General features: G+C 40.6%; 1 protein-coding gene across 3 annotated transcripts in view; it reads left to right on the top strand.

The window, feature by feature from the left end:
• The window catches only part of ugt8 (UDP glycosyltransferase 8), a 47,709-nt gene extending 43,008 nt beyond the window's left edge, over positions 1-4,701 (top strand). For 2 of the 3 annotated variants that reach the window (XM_017717436.2, XM_037532772.1), the window contains one exon: positions 1,307-1,667. In XM_017717436.2, the coding sequence (XP_017572925.1) occupies positions 1,307-1,667 (361 nt within the window). Of the gene's footprint in view, positions 1-1,306 lie in introns of all 3 variants that reach the window. The other variant, XM_037532771.1, reaches the window with a different exon arrangement.
• Positions 4,702-14,346: the final 9,645 nt, after the last annotated feature.

Below are 14,346 nucleotides of genomic sequence, written 5' to 3'. Positions count from 1 at the left end.
AATGGTGATGACACACCATGTTCCTTTTCCTTTGGCTATGAATGTTTTGGTAAATCTCAGAATTTTAAAATATAGAACTTTCAGTTGCCCATCATTAAATATTCCAGTCATTTTATCAGCTTTTTAGTTTTTGGTTATATAATCATGAACATATTCTAGCTGTTAGTACGTTGGTTTAACCGGGTTTTCTATGTGTAATTCTGACTGTTTTAGATCAGTACTGCGTTCCACAGTCCATACAAGGATCGCTTTTTAATATATCAGTGCATTAGTCCAGAATGCAGTTGATGTGTGTGCTCAAGTGTCAATGTAAGTATTAAACTATGGCTTTCAATGAGGCTCAATCATCCGATTTTAGAGCCAAAACCATCTGTTTTACTATTGATGTTTCCGTGGGTCGCATCCTTGCCTTTTATTGGTTACCTGCCAACTAATGACGGTTGGTCAATGGTCAAAAGAATTTGCCAAAAACTGCTCTATGCAGTTCACTTTCTCCACTTGATGTATGGCCAAAAAAATGCTCCAAAAGAACTTGGAGTAAAATGTCTTTGCATTAACTTGCATTAATAAGGAATGTTTTTCCTTCTGCTAGAAAGTTGCCATTTTGAACATTTTACACAGTATCTGTTAAAATATGAGATCAGGGACTTAAATGGCACTGAAAAGTCAGTAACTCTTAAACATAAACATTTTCATATTCATAATTTAAACAAAGTAAATGTTTGAATTTGAGAGCAGCATATATATATATATATATATATATATAATACCTTTCTTTTGTGGCATAATTTAGATTGATTTAGATGATTTAGATTGAAACTTACTGATAGAATGCTAAATACTAAATACTCAGCTGTAAACAGAGAAAGCAATTCAAGAAGTGGCACAAATCAGTGTTAAAAGTGTCTGAAAGTGACACGGAGAAATAAATTGAAGGGGCTGACACCTGCGTACCTGGACATGTACATTTGTTTTTACATTGTATAGGAGGTCCCTGTCAATTCAAGACCTGTGAAGCACGTTCAGATCACATAGAGTACATGTCACTACCATGAATGAAATTCCAGGGCTGGAAAAGTGTGATGTAAATGCTCACTGCACCCAGATTTGATTTGATTTGATTTGATAGAAGAGCACAGATTTGATTCTGTGAGGCCACCTTGTGGTCATAAAGTGCTTGTGCAGAAGAACAACTCCCATATGAGACATGAGAACTGATATTTGTCCTCCGTCCTCCTTTCTCTCTTTCTCATGACCCACCATTCTCTCTATCCTTCTTCCCCCTCTCCTTTTCTCCTCTCTCCAGGTATCGGGAGAGAGCGCAGAAGTTGTCTGAAATCCATAAGGATCAGCCCGGTCATCCAGTGACCCGTGCAGTTTACTGGATCAGCTACATATTGCGTCACCATGGCGCAGAGCACTTGCGCTCTGCCGTCTACAGTGTCCCCACCTACCAGTACTTCTTATTGGACGTTGCTGCGGTGATGGGTGCAGGCCTGCTGCTCATTTGCTACTGCATGTACCGGATAGGCAGGTTCCTCCAGTCCAGGCTGAGGCGGGGTGTGGTCTCAGCAGAAAAGGCTAACGGACACTGTCACAACGGGATTCCCAATGGCAAGCACAAACGGAACGGCCATGTAAAGAGCATGGAGAAGAAGCTCAAATAAAACCTAGGAAATAGTCAATGCTAAAGCTACACTAAAGAGGGGAAACTAACTACATGCCATGCGCCTACACAGGTCAATAAACACACAGGTCAGCAGACTCACAGACAAACCAACAAACACCAACTACACAAAGAAGCAAGTTGAAAGCCAAATCGGGCAGAAAATCATGACAGGATATGTCGGTTGGATTGAGTTCCTTCTGTATAGAAGTTTTATTTCCCACTGACAAGTTTGGAATGGAGTGGAAGTTGACGTGTGATATGGAATGTCGACTTTATCCTTGAAGAACAGTTTTAATTTCACAAATTAATGCTCTTAACTAGAAGCTGTCGTGATGCAGCTGAGCATCAGATATCTGTATATAGTACAGCGACTTTTAAATCTATTTATTTTTTTTTTCATAACTGAAACTAATATTTTTGGAAATTCCTAAAACGTCAAGCGCAGTCTCTTCCCCCAGATGTAATACACCCCTACGCCCAATGCTTTAAGCTTGTTAGATGATCTAGTCATTTGAATCATAGACATACTAGTCAAAGCTACTTTAGAGAGCAACTAGGAGAGATCAGAGGAATCGTGGGCCATAATACTAGGCTTGACATTGGCACAATGCTAAGCAATCATGCAGGAAAACCTCTTATCCTACTTGTGCTCTGCTGAAGTGCTGCTAATACTAGGCAAGGAATGCTAGCTGGCCATAGAGCAAAGCCCACTTGCCATGTTTTTTTTTTTTTTTTCATTTAGCTTGTTTCCTTTTTTAATGAGCTCATTTAATTTTTAACTCTTTAGTCGAGAAAGTATCGTTGTGAAAGGTGTAGATGCTTTTTGCAAATTACAGGCAAAAGTCCTTAGAAATGATCCAAACGATCCCATTAATTTTGTGAACAATGATTTCTCTTTCAGGTGCTTACAGTCATAAGCTCACACACTTTTCTAATCTTAGGCTTCTTTTGTTTCTCTTTTACTCGCACCCCCTCAGTTCTACCTATAGGCATATTTGCCTATGCCTGGTCAAACTGCATAAAAACAATACGGAACAAGTTAAAAATTCTTTGTATACGTACGTGCGAAACATCCTGTATGAAACAGGTTTGATTGTGCTTTCGTATAATAAACCAGGTCAAAAGTGCTGATATATTTTCTGCACACTTCCACAGATCAGAGGGGCTCTATATTAGGAGGCCTTATGTTAGGCACTGGTTTGGTACTGTAGTTAACCTAATCCCAGGGTGCATCAGCTGTGTGTGACCTAAAAGGTGCCAAAAAGGGCACAAATGTTTGGTTTCCTAAAGAACATTTTACTTGAGTAGTTCCAGTACAGCTGTTGGAAATCTGTGTTCAGAGTCAGTGAGCTGTCTAGAACTTCCAGAAGGCCTAGAAGGTAGAAAGAAGAGACGATAGAAAAAGGTAGGTAGGTTTCAAATTGTACCAATGTATTTTAGAACATTGCGTTAGATTTTCTTGCAAAAATACTTGAGAAATGCAGTTAAAAGGGGAAAATGTAAGAGTTTAGTCATATGTTTAGTCATATGTAAATGTATTTGTTGGGCAGAGGGCTGGGATTAAGGGAACTCTCTAGCAACTTTGGGCAGCCCTGGCCTAGTGTGACTTATTTTCTCATGAACTCTGTCTCACTAAACGTAAATCATAAACATGACTCCATTGTCACTTTCTAATCACGTTTGTTGTTATTCTGACCTGTAAAGAGCTCCTGAATTGCTAACCAATAGGAAAGCTGGCTCAGCTGTATCTACCTAAAAACCACAGGGAAAAATTTAGACTGGACAGTTCTTTCATTTAACCTTTCGTTTCTTACCAAAACTTAACGAAATGAGAATGTAACCATAGTACCTGCAGAGCATGAACTAAAAATGTTTATTTCTCAGAAACCATTAGATCTTTCTGTTGGTCTAGACAGCCTGAGGACCTCTGTTGTAAGGTTCTTGAGGGAACCAAAAGTGGTTCTTCTCTCCAGAGCACCCTTTTTGGCACCTTTATTGTTGAGTGTAGGTTAACTCTTTGAGAACTGCTGCTCAAACAGGCCTGGCATGCCAATGCTAGTTTGTTCAACAGACTTCGAGAAAAGACTTTGACATCATCATCAAGATCTGAATGTCTATTGCATAAAAAATGAGCAGAGATCAAAAAATGCAGTTTTAGTTCTCCAGCTAAACCCTGAGCTGAAAATGTTACCACTATTTTGTTAGAACGATGGCATGTCCACAACTTCCAGCATGCATGTGTCAATTGCACTAAAGCCTCTCGTACTTTCTGATTAAAGTAGCCGATTACTGACTGATCCTTCAATCCTATTAGCAAGTGAAATGAGGCAGATAACACAAAACCCAAGAAACCAAACAAGACTTTTGCAAACGTTCACAGAAGCATAATGGTTCTAGTGCCGTTTTCTCCATGAGCTACAGGCCTGCTCCCAGCCAAGCACTGTTCATGACTATGTCTATGTCCATACTTGAATACTGTACATGTAAAAATGGCTGCAAAACGGCTGGAAACGCACCCAAGCTATGACTGGAGAGACGGCTAGACATACACTTTTATTTAAAGGACGTCTACCTTTTTGTTCATAATTACAGTATTAATAGATGGTTAATAGCAGAAGAAGGAACTGTAGTTGCTTAGTAAACACGAGCTACAGGAGCAACTCTATGAAGTGTGTGTGTGTGTCTGTGTGTGTGTGTGTGTGTGTGTGTGAGAGAGAGAGAGAGAGAGAGAGAGAGTGGTTTAGCTGGACTCTGCTGTGTCCAGCCTTGTCTTAATACTGATATTTTAAAGTGCTACCATTTACTTCACGTTCCCTTCTCTGTGTCTCTTGTTCTTTTTATTTCTCCACCCATCTCTCTCCACCTCTGTCCCTCTCTCCGATTCCATCGAGTTAGCTAATGGCTGCTTACATGTGTTTTTTTTTTATTTCATAATGATTTAAACATTTGAACATGTCTATCGTGTGTTAATGCCGTAATGTAAATATAGTATGTAAACAAAAATACTAATGCAAAATAAACATTAAATATTTTGTTTGCTTAATGTCTGTTAAATTAAAAGACTTTTTTTTTTCTTTTTTTTTTTACTTGCCTTGAATGTCAGGTCCAAAAAGGATCACCTTTGGTAAAAAGAAATAATAATAATAATAATGTTATAATTTTTTTAGAAAAATGTACAAATATTGAGCATAAAGATCATATTTTTAAATGATCTTTTGAAATTTTGAGAAAATATTTCAAAATTTTTATCAGAGACAAAATGAGCATTCTGTGAATGAACAGGTTATTCCAGAGGGAACTCTCTTGTGATATTTGTTTTGATTTGTAAATTTTTTGAGCTAACCAGGAAATTGAGCTCTCGTTAAGCTCTTGGAAGTTATTTTATTTACATTTACATTACATTTACGGCATTTGGCTGACGCTCTTATCCACAGCGACTTACAATGTGATCATTTTTACACAGGCAGGCCAAGGCGGTGTTAGGAGTCTTGCCCAAGGACCCTTATTGGTATAGTGTAGGGTGTTTGCCCAGGTGGGGATTGAACCCCAGTCTACAGCGTAGAAGGCAGAGGTGTTAAAAACTACACTATCCCAACCACATTTCTGAGCTATAAGACATCAAAAGGGGTACATTTTGAAAGTTGATATATGCAGTACTGCAGACAGAGACCACCCTTTGTACAAGTTACTACTAATACTACTCTGAGAAGACTAGGTGTAAAATAATCCACTTGCATTATGAAGTGAAAGTCAAGGAAAAATAATGGGAAAACAAAAGTTCAAAAAAATGATTAAAAGATAAAGAAAACCACTTTCATCTTTGAGAGAGAGGAGAAAATGATAAAATACAGAAAAATGTTATATTTTATTGTTGAGGCTTCTAATTTTCTTTTAAATCTGTGTCTTGATTTTTTTTCATAGGGATGAAAAATGAACAGTTTTGACTGGAATTTAAATAAATCAAAGGTCTCTGACTTTTGCACAGTACTGTAAAAAAAAAAATTAGAGATCACTATTTTCAGTAAAAAAAAAGGATTCAGATGTTTCAGATGACTGTATGAAATGATTCCATTATGATGCTACTGCTCTACGTTTTCCAAATAGTAGCAAGCTGAGAAAAATAAGACATTTGAAACGTATCGAGAATAGTGAACACAGCGGTAGATGATTCCTTGATGACTGAGAAAGCTGTATAACATTGACAATGCGTAATAATTACAGTAAATTTGGTTGTATTTGGTTATAATAGTTTAACAGCATAATAATGAGACGTGTGAAAGTAAAAATCTGGATATTGAATAAAATGTCTCAATATCTTATGGTATTTCAATCTATGTATGAGTTCTTATTGAAGTGATTCCAAACTTTTGGATGTTAGTGTAAATCAGTTTATTAATACAACTATACAACTGTATTTTAAGTCAACTTACCCCACAACATTTTGAGTTAACTCCAGTTGAGGGCGCCAGAGTTCAAGTTGTATTAACTCAAAAAAAAGCATGGTGTAAGTTTTCATTTTGAAGTTGACCAGACTTTTTCACAGTACAGTGGTATCTCAAATTTTTGGCCTTCACTAATTTTTTTTTATTTATCCATGATGATCAGATGTTGCACAGTAAAGCTCATTCTAACTCTGCCTTGTCAATTTATCTAATGAGCTCAGTGGCCAGAGGTGGGTAGGAACAAGTTGCACTTTCTCATTTGCATGTGCTTAATTAAGTTGCTGCAGCAAGGACAATTTGCTCTTCTTTGTTTTATTATTCTGTTTTTTGGTACCGGGTCATAGTTTTTAAGCTAGAATCCCAAATTTTGCAGACTTGTAGAACCTATATGAGAATGTTGCATATAGGGACAGATTGCTCTGATGGCTTTTGTACAGCATTTAATATATGATGATGTCCATGGCCCTCACAGACATTGCGTAGAGACATTACATTTTATATATATATATATATATATATATATATATATATATATATATATATATATATATATATACATACACACATACATACATACATACATACATACATACATACACACACACACACAACATATTAGCAACCACCTGGGATACCATAGCAATGGCCTAGCAAGACCTTAGCAACCACCTGGGATTTTATAGCAATAGCTTTGTCAGGCCAACTTTGTTAGTTGATAAATCCCAGATTTTTCTACTATGAATTTTGTAAATACAACGTCATCTTCTGTCTTCAGCTCCAGTCACAATTTATTTTTGTGTTTTGTTTTTTCACGTCCAGTTGCTGAGAAGGCAATTGTGACTGTTAGTCACTTCTCAGTCAAGCATGATTTTTACTGCATACGGTCAAGGTAAATGGGTACAGCAATAAAAAGAGACATAAAAATGTGAAGTGATGGCTAGTGATTGTGACTTAGTGATGGATAACCATATGAACCAAGATGAGGTCAGTCTATTCTGAATCATTATCTACCAGACTTACAATTTCATTGCCAGATCAGAGTGTGAATAATTGGTCTTCAGTGACCAGTGACCTTGCCCCTGGGTTCTCACATGATACAGCTTGGATTCGGTCCGAAGCTGCACCTGGTGATTTATTCATTTTTTTTGTTCTTCAAATTCCACTTGAATGTACTTATTTGCATTTTGAGTTGTTAAATAATCTCAAATAGACTTGTTTATGTCTGGTTTGTGACAGTGTGACATGCTGTTTGGGGGAAAATGAGAAAAACAGTCATAACTGGAATTATGCCAGTACTTATGTCCATTTTTATAGATAACAGTAGAGTCATATGTAGTAGTTGAATACCCCATGTCAAATGACATTACCTCATTTGTTAACACATCATCTACATCTACTGAAATATGCCTTTTTTTGTGATTTTACTGCACAATTTCAATACACTATGGGGGGCTAAAAATACTTTAGTATTGTAATGCAGGGAGACCTGATTATTAAAAAAACAAACACAAAAAAAAACCACCAGGAAAAGAAACACGAGGAAAATCAGGAAAAACTACTAGAATTACACAAGAAAACAAAACTAGGAACTAAGAAAAACTGGAGCTAGGCTGAACTTTGAGCCAGGCCAAAGGCTCAGAATTACAGGCCAAGCCACATACCACACTTTGCAAGGAAACAGTGAAAACAGTAGGAGATACAGTCATATGCGGTCATATGTTTGAGCACTCCTGGTTAGATTGCATTTTGTTGGTTTTCTGCACATCATCTACAACTTAAATATGGCATTTTTCTGCTAAATTTACTGCCCATTTTTATATAATAGTTTAACATGCTCAAAAATAAAAACAATGCGCTGTAATTTTTGCACAGGCCACATTGTGTTACTGTTTATTTGCTAAAACATGAAACACATTAAAGTCTGTGAACAAGGAGGATATGTTCAGCTTATTTTCACTTCAAAAATCAAAACAACATCATTTGACCTAAACTTTTGCACACAACTGAAACCTAGTAGGCAAGCCTATTTGGGGTCTCTCAACATCCCAACCAGGTTTGAGGCGCGATTGATTGATTGATTGATTTAGGCACTGAACTGTTAACTACATTAGCTTTGTAGCTTCAGCGCAAAACAAAAGAAGCACTTCAGACTCCAAGCACATCTTGGCTGATTGACTACATTTGAGTTAAGAGGGAAAAACTGCACAAATCTGACTTTTGGGCAAACCATTGTGTTAAGGAAATAAACGTGTAAGGGGAATGGGGGGATTAGCTTAAAGCAATTGCAGGTAAGTGAGCTCTTGTGTTAAAAACTGGCAGCTTTGCAGGTGGCAGTCAGTGGTGGGGGGTCTATAGAAGAATGGTATTCACCTGCAGACCATCAGGTATCAGGTGATCTGATGGTTGGTTTAATGCTGTTTGCTGTCATACTAGATGTGTGTGTGTGTGTGTGTGTGTGTGTGTGTGTGTGTGTGTGTGTGTGTGTGTGTGTGTGTGTGTGTGTGTGTGTGTGTTCTCGCTGACTGATGGAGGGTAAGGCGACACTGTGCCTCCCCCACCCTTAATTATTCACTGACAGCTGTAGATTGCAGCCTGCATGGATGGAGGGAGGAGTTTGGAACAAAGAAGAGGAAAGGAAAGATAGAAAGGAGATAACGGCATCTAAGGAGAGGAACAGATGGAAAGGTAGAGTGGCATTAGATACAAGAAGCTGGAAGTCAAATGGATTGCTGACTTTTGTCTTTTACAATGATAGCATTGCCCACCTGTTGGACAGAGTGACCACCCGTTCTGAATTTCACAGGACAGTCCCAGAAGGTTTGTCGCTGGTCTCAGTGAGCCACCACCTCTTTCCTGCAGAGTTTAGTCCCCCTTTACCTAACTAATGCTTCTGATCCAGGAAATAGAGGACTTCAGAAAAAGGTAATTAGCTGGAGCAGGTGTGGCAGATTGCGGTTGGAATTAGACTCCACAGAAAGGAAGAACTAGGACTGGTGACAACGTGGCTCAGTGGGTAATTGTACACCTATATTGTTAAGCTATAAAGTAGGTGTTCCTAATAAAGCGGCCTGTGAGTAGAAGTGCAAGGTGGGTGTTTCTAATAAAGCGGCCAGTGAGTGGAAGCGCAAGGTGGGTGTTTCTAATAAAGCGGCCAGTGAGTGGAAGCGCAAAGTGGGTGTTTCTAATAAAGTGGCCAGTGAGTGGAGCGCAAAGTGGGTGTTTCTAATAAAGCGGCCAGTGAGTGGAAGCACAAGGTGGGTGTTTCTAATAAAGCGGCCAGTGAGTGGAGCGCAAGGTGGGTGTTTCTAATAAAGCGGCCAGTGAGTGGAAGCACAAAGTGGGTGTTTCTAATAAAGCGGCCTGTGAGTGGAAGCACAAGGTGGGTGTTTCTAATAAAGCGGCCAGTGAGTGGAGCGCAAGGTGGGTGTTTCTAATAAAGCGGCCAGTGAGTGGAAGCGCAAAGTGGGTGTTTCTAATAAAGCGGCCAGTGAGTGGAAGCGCAAAGTGGGTGTTTCTAATAAAGCGGCCAGTGAGTGGAAGCGCAAAGTGGGTGTTTCTAATAAAGCGGCCAGTGAGTGGAAGCACAAAGTGGGTGTTTCTAATAAAGCGGCCAGTGAGTGGAGCGCAAGGTGGGTGTTTCTAATAAAGCGGCCAGTGAGTGGAAGCGCAAAGTGGATGTTTCTAATAAAGCGGCCAGTGAGTGGAAGCGCAAGGTGGGTGTTTCTAATAAAGCGGCCAGTGAGTGGAAGCGCAAGGTGGGTGTTTCTAATAAAGCGGCCAGTGAGTGGAAGCGCAAAGTGGGTGTTTCTAATAAAGCGGCCTGTGAGTGGAAGCACAAGGTGGGTGTTTCTAATAAAGCGGCCAGTGAGTGGAGCGCAAGGTGGGTGTTTCTAATAAAGCGGCCAGTGAGTGGAAGCACAAAGTGGGTGTTTCTAATAAAGCGGCCTGTGAGTGGAAGCACAAGGTGGGTGTTTCTAATAAAGCGGCCAGTGAGTGGAAGCGCAAAGTGGGTGTTTCTAATAAAGCGGCCTGTGAGTGGAAGCACAAAGTGGGTGTTTCTAATAAAGCGGCCAGTGAGTGGAAGCGCAAAGTGGGTGTTTCTAATAAAGCGGCCTGTGAGTGGAAGCACAAGGTGGGTGTTTCTAATAAAGCGGCCAGTGAGTGGAGCGCAAGGTGGGTGTTTCTAATAAAGCGGCCAGTGAGTGGAAGCACAAAGTGGGTGTTTCTAATAAAGCGGCCTGTGAGTGGAAGCACAAGGTGGGTGTTTCTAATAAAGCGGCCAGTGAGTGGAGCGCAAGGTGGGTGTTTCTAATAAAGCGGCCAGTGAGTGGAGCGCAAGGTGGGTGTTTCTAATAAAGCGGCCAGTGAGTGGAAGCGCAAAGTGGGTGTTTCTAATAAAGCGGCCTGTGAGTGGAAGCACAAAGTGGGTGTTTCTAATAAAGCGGCCAGTGAGTGGAAGCGCAAAGTGGGTGTTTCTAATAAAGCGGCCTGTGAGTGGAAGCACAAGGTGGGTGTTTCTAATAAAGCGGCCAGTGAGTGGAGCGCAAGGTGGGTGTTTCTAATAAAGCGGCCAGTGAGTGGAAGCACAAAGTGGGTGTTTCTAATAAAGCGGCCTGTGAGTGGAAGCACAAGGTGGGTGTTTCTAATAAAGCGGCCAGTGAGTGGAGCGCAAGGTGGGTGTTTCTAATAAAGCGGCCAGTGAGTGGAGCGCAAGGTGGGTGTTTCTAATAAAGCGGCCAGTGAGTGGAAGCGCAAAGTGGGTGTTTCTAATAAAGCGGCCAGTGAGTGGAAGCACAAGGTGGGTGTTTCTAATAAAGCGGCCAGTGAGTGGAAGCACAAAGTGGGTGTTTCTAATAAAGCGGCCTGTGAGTGGAAGCGCAAAGTGGGTGTTTCTAATAAAGCGGCCTGTGAGTGGAAGCACAAGGTGGGTGTTTCTAATAAAGCGGCCAGTGAGTGGAAGGACAAAGTGGGTGTTTCTAATAAAGCGGCCTGTGAGTGGAAGCGCAAAGTGGGTGTTTCTAATAAAGCGGCCTGTGAGTGGAAGCGCAAGGTGGGTGTTTCTAATAAAGCGGCCAGTGAGTGGAAGCACAAAGTGGGTGTTTCTAATAAAGCGGCCTGTGAGTGGAAGCACAAGGTGGGTGTTTCTAATAAAGCGGCCAGTGAGTGGAAGCACAAAGTGGGTGTTTCTAATAAAGCGGCCTGTGAGTGGAAGCACAAGGTGGGTGTTTCTAATAAAGCGGCCAGTGAGTGGAGCGCAAGGTGGGTGTTTCTAATAAAGCGGCCTGTGAGTGGAAGCACAAAGTGGGTGTTTCTAATAAAGCGGCCAGTGAGTGGAAGCGCAAAGTGGGTGTTTCTAATAAAGCGGCCTGTGAGTGGAAGCACAAGGTGGGTGTTTCTAATAAAGCGGCCAGTGAGTGGAGCGCAAGGTGGGTGTTTCTAATAAAGCGGCCAGTGAGTGGAAGCACAAAGTGGGTGTTTCTAATAAAGCGGCCTGTGAGTGGAAGCACAAGGTGGGTGTTTCTAATAAAGTGGCCAGTGAGTGGAAGCGCAAAGTGGGTGTTTCTAATAAAGCGGCCTGTGAGTGGAAGCGCAAAGTGGGTGTTTCTAATAAAGCGGCCAGTGAGTGGAAGCGCAAAGTGGGTGTTTCTAATAAAGCGGCCTGTGAGTGGAAGCACAAGGTGGGTGTTTCTAATAAAGCGGCCAGTGAGTGGAAGCACAAAGTGGGTGTTTCTAATAAAGCGGCCTGTGAGTGGAAGCACAAGGTGGGTGTTTCTAATAAAGCGGCCAGTGAGTGGAGCGCAAGGTGGGTGTTTCTAATAAAGCGGCCAGTGAGTGGAGCGCAAGGTGGGTGTTTCTAATAAAGCGGCCAGTGAGTGGAAGCGCAAAGTGGGTGTTTCTAATAAAGCGGCCAGTGAGTGGAAGCACAAGGTGGGTGTTTCTAATAAAGCGGCCAGTGAGTGGAAGCACAAAGTGGGTGTTTCTAATAAAGCGGCCTGTGAGTGGAAGCGCAAAGTGGGTGTTTCTAATAAAGCGGCCTGTGAGTGGAAGCGCAAGGTGGGTGTTTCTAATAAAGCGGCCAGTGAGTGGAAGCGCAAAGTGGGTGTTTCTAATAAAGCGGCCAGTGAGTGGAAGTGCAAAGTGGGTGTTTCTAATAAAGCGGCCAGTGAGTGGAAGCGCAAAGTGGGTGTTTCTAATAAAGCGGCCAGTGAGTTGAAGCGCAAGGTGGGTGTTTCTAATAAAGCGGCCAGTGAGTGGAAGCGCAAAGTGGGTGTTTCTAATAAAGCGGCCAGTGAGTGGAGCGCAAGGTGGGTGTTTCTAATAAAGCGGCCAGTGAGTGGAAGCGCAAGGTGGGTGTTTCTAATAAAGCGGCCAGTGAGTGGAAGCGCAAAGTGGGTGTTTCTAATAAAGCGGCCAGTGAGTGGAGCGCAAGGTGGGTGTTTCTAATAAAGCGGCCAGTGAGTGGAAGCGCAAGGTGGGTGTTTCTAACAAAGTGGCCAGTGAGTGGAAGCGCAAAGTGGGTGTTTCTAATAAAGCGGCCAGTGAGTGGAAGCGCAAAGTGGGTGTTTCTAATAAAGCGGCCAGTGAGTGGAAGCGCAAGGTGGGTGTTTCTAATAAAGCGGCCAGTGAGTGGAAGCGCAAGGTGGGTGTTTCTAATAAAGCGGCCAGTGAGTTGAAGCGCAAGGTGGGTGTTTCTAATAATTTCTTGTAGCTAGTAGCTGTAGCACCTACAGTCTTTGTGTAGCTATACTGATCATTTTTGCTACAATTTGTACTACAGCAGTAGTTGACATACAGTATATAAATCCTGGCACTGTGAAGAAACAATCCCAGCCACAGAGGCACATGTTCACCAGTAGAGGTCAGTGTTGCTCTATTAATATAAATGGTCTGCTGCTGATTTCCACACATTTTTGACTGTTATTTGACTGCTGTTGCAAAAAAAAAAAAAGAACGTGTGTGTGTGTGAGACTGTGTATAGATCTGATAGATTTGCAGTCTTTGCTAACTCATGAATCAATCTAGATGTGTTCACACCACACAAACCACTTTTTGTGTGTCTCAAATAACAGAGAAGTACAACCGTATTATACTGTACTTATAACGGAGGGGAATGAGATGGAGTGGAATATGTCATGCCAAACTGCTGCCATCATCCTTGTTTTCTAAGTTTTATCCGTTTAATATCCGTTTTCAAAACTATATTGCATGACTTCAGTGAATATTGCAAAAATATCTTTTCTCTGTTTCTCTGTCTGTCTTGTGTGACAAGGCAGCATGTTATGCCTGACAGATCCTGTCAAGGATGAATAAAACAGCAAGTTATCAGTGTTGAATAAAAGCAAAACAGCTTTAGAACGCAGCTCCCTTATAGACTTAAATGGTGACATTTTTTCACCATGTCACTTATTAAAAGTAAACTATTTTAATAGCCAAATGTAACAAAACAATATCCAGCCTAAATGTAAAAGGCAAAATATTCTTGAAAAGTGCTACTTATAAATAAATGTGTGAAAACAAGATACCTCCCAATTTGCGTTCATTTGACCACACTTATGAGGACCTTTGGTCTTCTCATTTGGCTCTTTTGTCCTCACAGTTACAATAATACAAGTACACAGCTATCTGCCCTTGTAATATTTTGATTTGAGAATGATTCTTTAGGATATTATTGAGAATTATCGATATTGAATACTTGTGCTTTTACTCCATTGCATTTCTAAGAGGAAGAAAACATGCTCTTTAATTAGAACTTCAAAATATTTGTTACAAATCAAAGGCCAGGAGTTGTTTGTCTTATTTTTTCTTGCCAGTTCTATGCATTTTAAATGTATTGTTTTTTATGAAAACAGGAAACCAAATTCATATCAGTGTAAAATAACACTGCCCTTTATTAATCTGTCTCTGTGGAAAGATCATTATTGCCCATTAGTTTCAAGTTCAAGTTTCAAGTTTGTCATTTGCACAACATGTCAAGACATCTATGCACTGAAATGCTTGCGGTGAGGCTCAGGCAAAACAAGTAAAGTAAAATATAAAAAACAAATTGAAATATATTAAATATACGCAAAATATAGAGGCAATATACATTTTAAAGTGACTTAAGTGACTCAGTGTTATTGTTATTTAAAGTGACTTAGTGTTAAGGTGTTATTGTCCATAGCAGGGATGATATGATACAATAATAATAATAATGCAGACAAAGTGACTTGAGTGAAATGGTAGTTGGGGAAGGAC

This window comes from Pygocentrus nattereri, chromosome 22 (assembly GCF_015220715.1).
Source record: "Pygocentrus nattereri isolate fPygNat1 chromosome 22, fPygNat1.pri, whole genome shotgun sequence".
Taxonomy (NCBI): domain Eukaryota; kingdom Metazoa; phylum Chordata; class Actinopteri; order Characiformes; family Serrasalmidae; genus Pygocentrus; species Pygocentrus nattereri.
Note: the sequence above shows the minus strand (reverse complement) of the source record. Positions and strands in the feature narration are given on the sequence as shown.